This window comes from Galeopterus variegatus, unplaced genomic scaffold (assembly GCF_000696425.1).
Source record: "Galeopterus variegatus unplaced genomic scaffold, G_variegatus-3.0.2 Scaffold1005, whole genome shotgun sequence".
Classification (NCBI taxonomy): domain Eukaryota; kingdom Metazoa; phylum Chordata; class Mammalia; order Dermoptera; family Cynocephalidae; genus Galeopterus; species Galeopterus variegatus.
The window spans coordinates 530,503-531,729 of NW_007727116.1; the positions used below are offsets into that span (position 1 = coordinate 530,503).

Consider the following 1,227-nt stretch of genomic DNA (forward strand, 5'->3'; position numbering starts at 1 on the left):
GACAAAGCTATTCTAAAGCTGTCCAAATCTAACTTTACTCCTACACAGTCAGAACTGAAAAATGCTTAAGTATATCCATATCCAGAGACTACCACTACTGAAAGTTTTGGAATAAATACAAGTGTCACGGTGTAAACACTAAAGAAAGAATTCACACATCTCACCAGCCCCCCATCAAGCCCCCGTCGCCCAAGCACTAAAAGAAAGGCACCTCTTGTCTTCTGGTGAGGTGAACAACCACAACCACGCCCCCATTTTGTCCCATCACAATAACCTGTTTTCTTCTCTTAGCCGGACCCCCGCCCGAACTCCCAAACCCTTAAAAAACAAAATTCAAAAGTCTCTGACCTGCAGCGAAGTGCAGGGGAGAAGACTTCCGGCCGGCCATGTCCTTTGCATTTACGTTTGCCGCGTCCACCAGCCTCTTTACCCGGGACACGTCCCCATTGCGACAGGCTTCCAGCAATTCCCGTAAGGCCCCGCTCACTGCTGGGACCCCTATCCCAGGTCCCGCTGCCCCAGGCCCCAATGTCGCTGTGGTGCTAACTCCGGCCGCCTCGGGGCTCTCCGCCAAGCTGGATCCAGGGGAGGATGGAGAGGAAGATGAGGAAGAAGTCGGGGAAGAAGAGGACGTCGGTGAATTGTTACTGCCACCGCCAGCTGGGTTGGGAGCGACCCCAACGGCAGATGAAGCAGAAACCGCGGGGACCACGGTAGCGGCGGCGACGGTACAGATTGTGCTGGTAGTACTGCAACAGCCGGTACTGTCAACCGGGTCCGGGGATCGGGGCCTGTCGGGCGGATCCCGACTGCCATCCCCCTCCGGCAGCGCTAGGCCGTGCCGCGGGGAGGCGAAGGGGGCCAGGCCACCGGCCGTGGGAGAGGCTGGGGTGGTCCCCGGGGCCAGGCCGGGGCTGAGTGGTGGGGGAGGCGGCGGCGGCGGCGCCGAAGCCCCTGGGGCGGGCTGGAGTTGTTGCTGATGATGGTGGTGATGATGCTGAGAGCGACGCGACGCCGCCATCTTCGCACTCCCCCAGCACTGTCACTGCGGCAACGGCCCCACCGCCCGCCCTCACTTCCGCCCACTGGACCAATCAGCATCCAGCGCACAGGAAATGATGCTAGGCGGGGTGGGAGGGGTCAGAGAGGAGGAGGGAAGTATTGGGAGCTCCGAGAATCACCACGGGAGGGGGCGTGGCTTCGTGGTTAAGGGGCGTGGCTTCGTGG

At 60.2% G+C, this 1,227-nt stretch overlaps 1 protein-coding gene across 1 annotated transcript in view; it reads right to left on the bottom strand.

The window, feature by feature from the left end:
- Positions 1-1,049, bottom strand: part of TNKS (tankyrase, TRF1-interacting ankyrin-related ADP-ribose polymerase) — a 246,637-nt gene extending 245,588 nt beyond the window's left edge. The window contains exon 1 of the mRNA XM_008574165.1: positions 349-1,049. Within this exon, the coding sequence (XP_008572387.1) occupies positions 349-1,021 (673 nt within the window). The 5' untranslated portion in view covers positions 1,022-1,049. The remainder of the gene's footprint in view (positions 1-348) is intronic.
- Between the last annotated feature and the right edge of the window lie 178 nt (positions 1,050-1,227).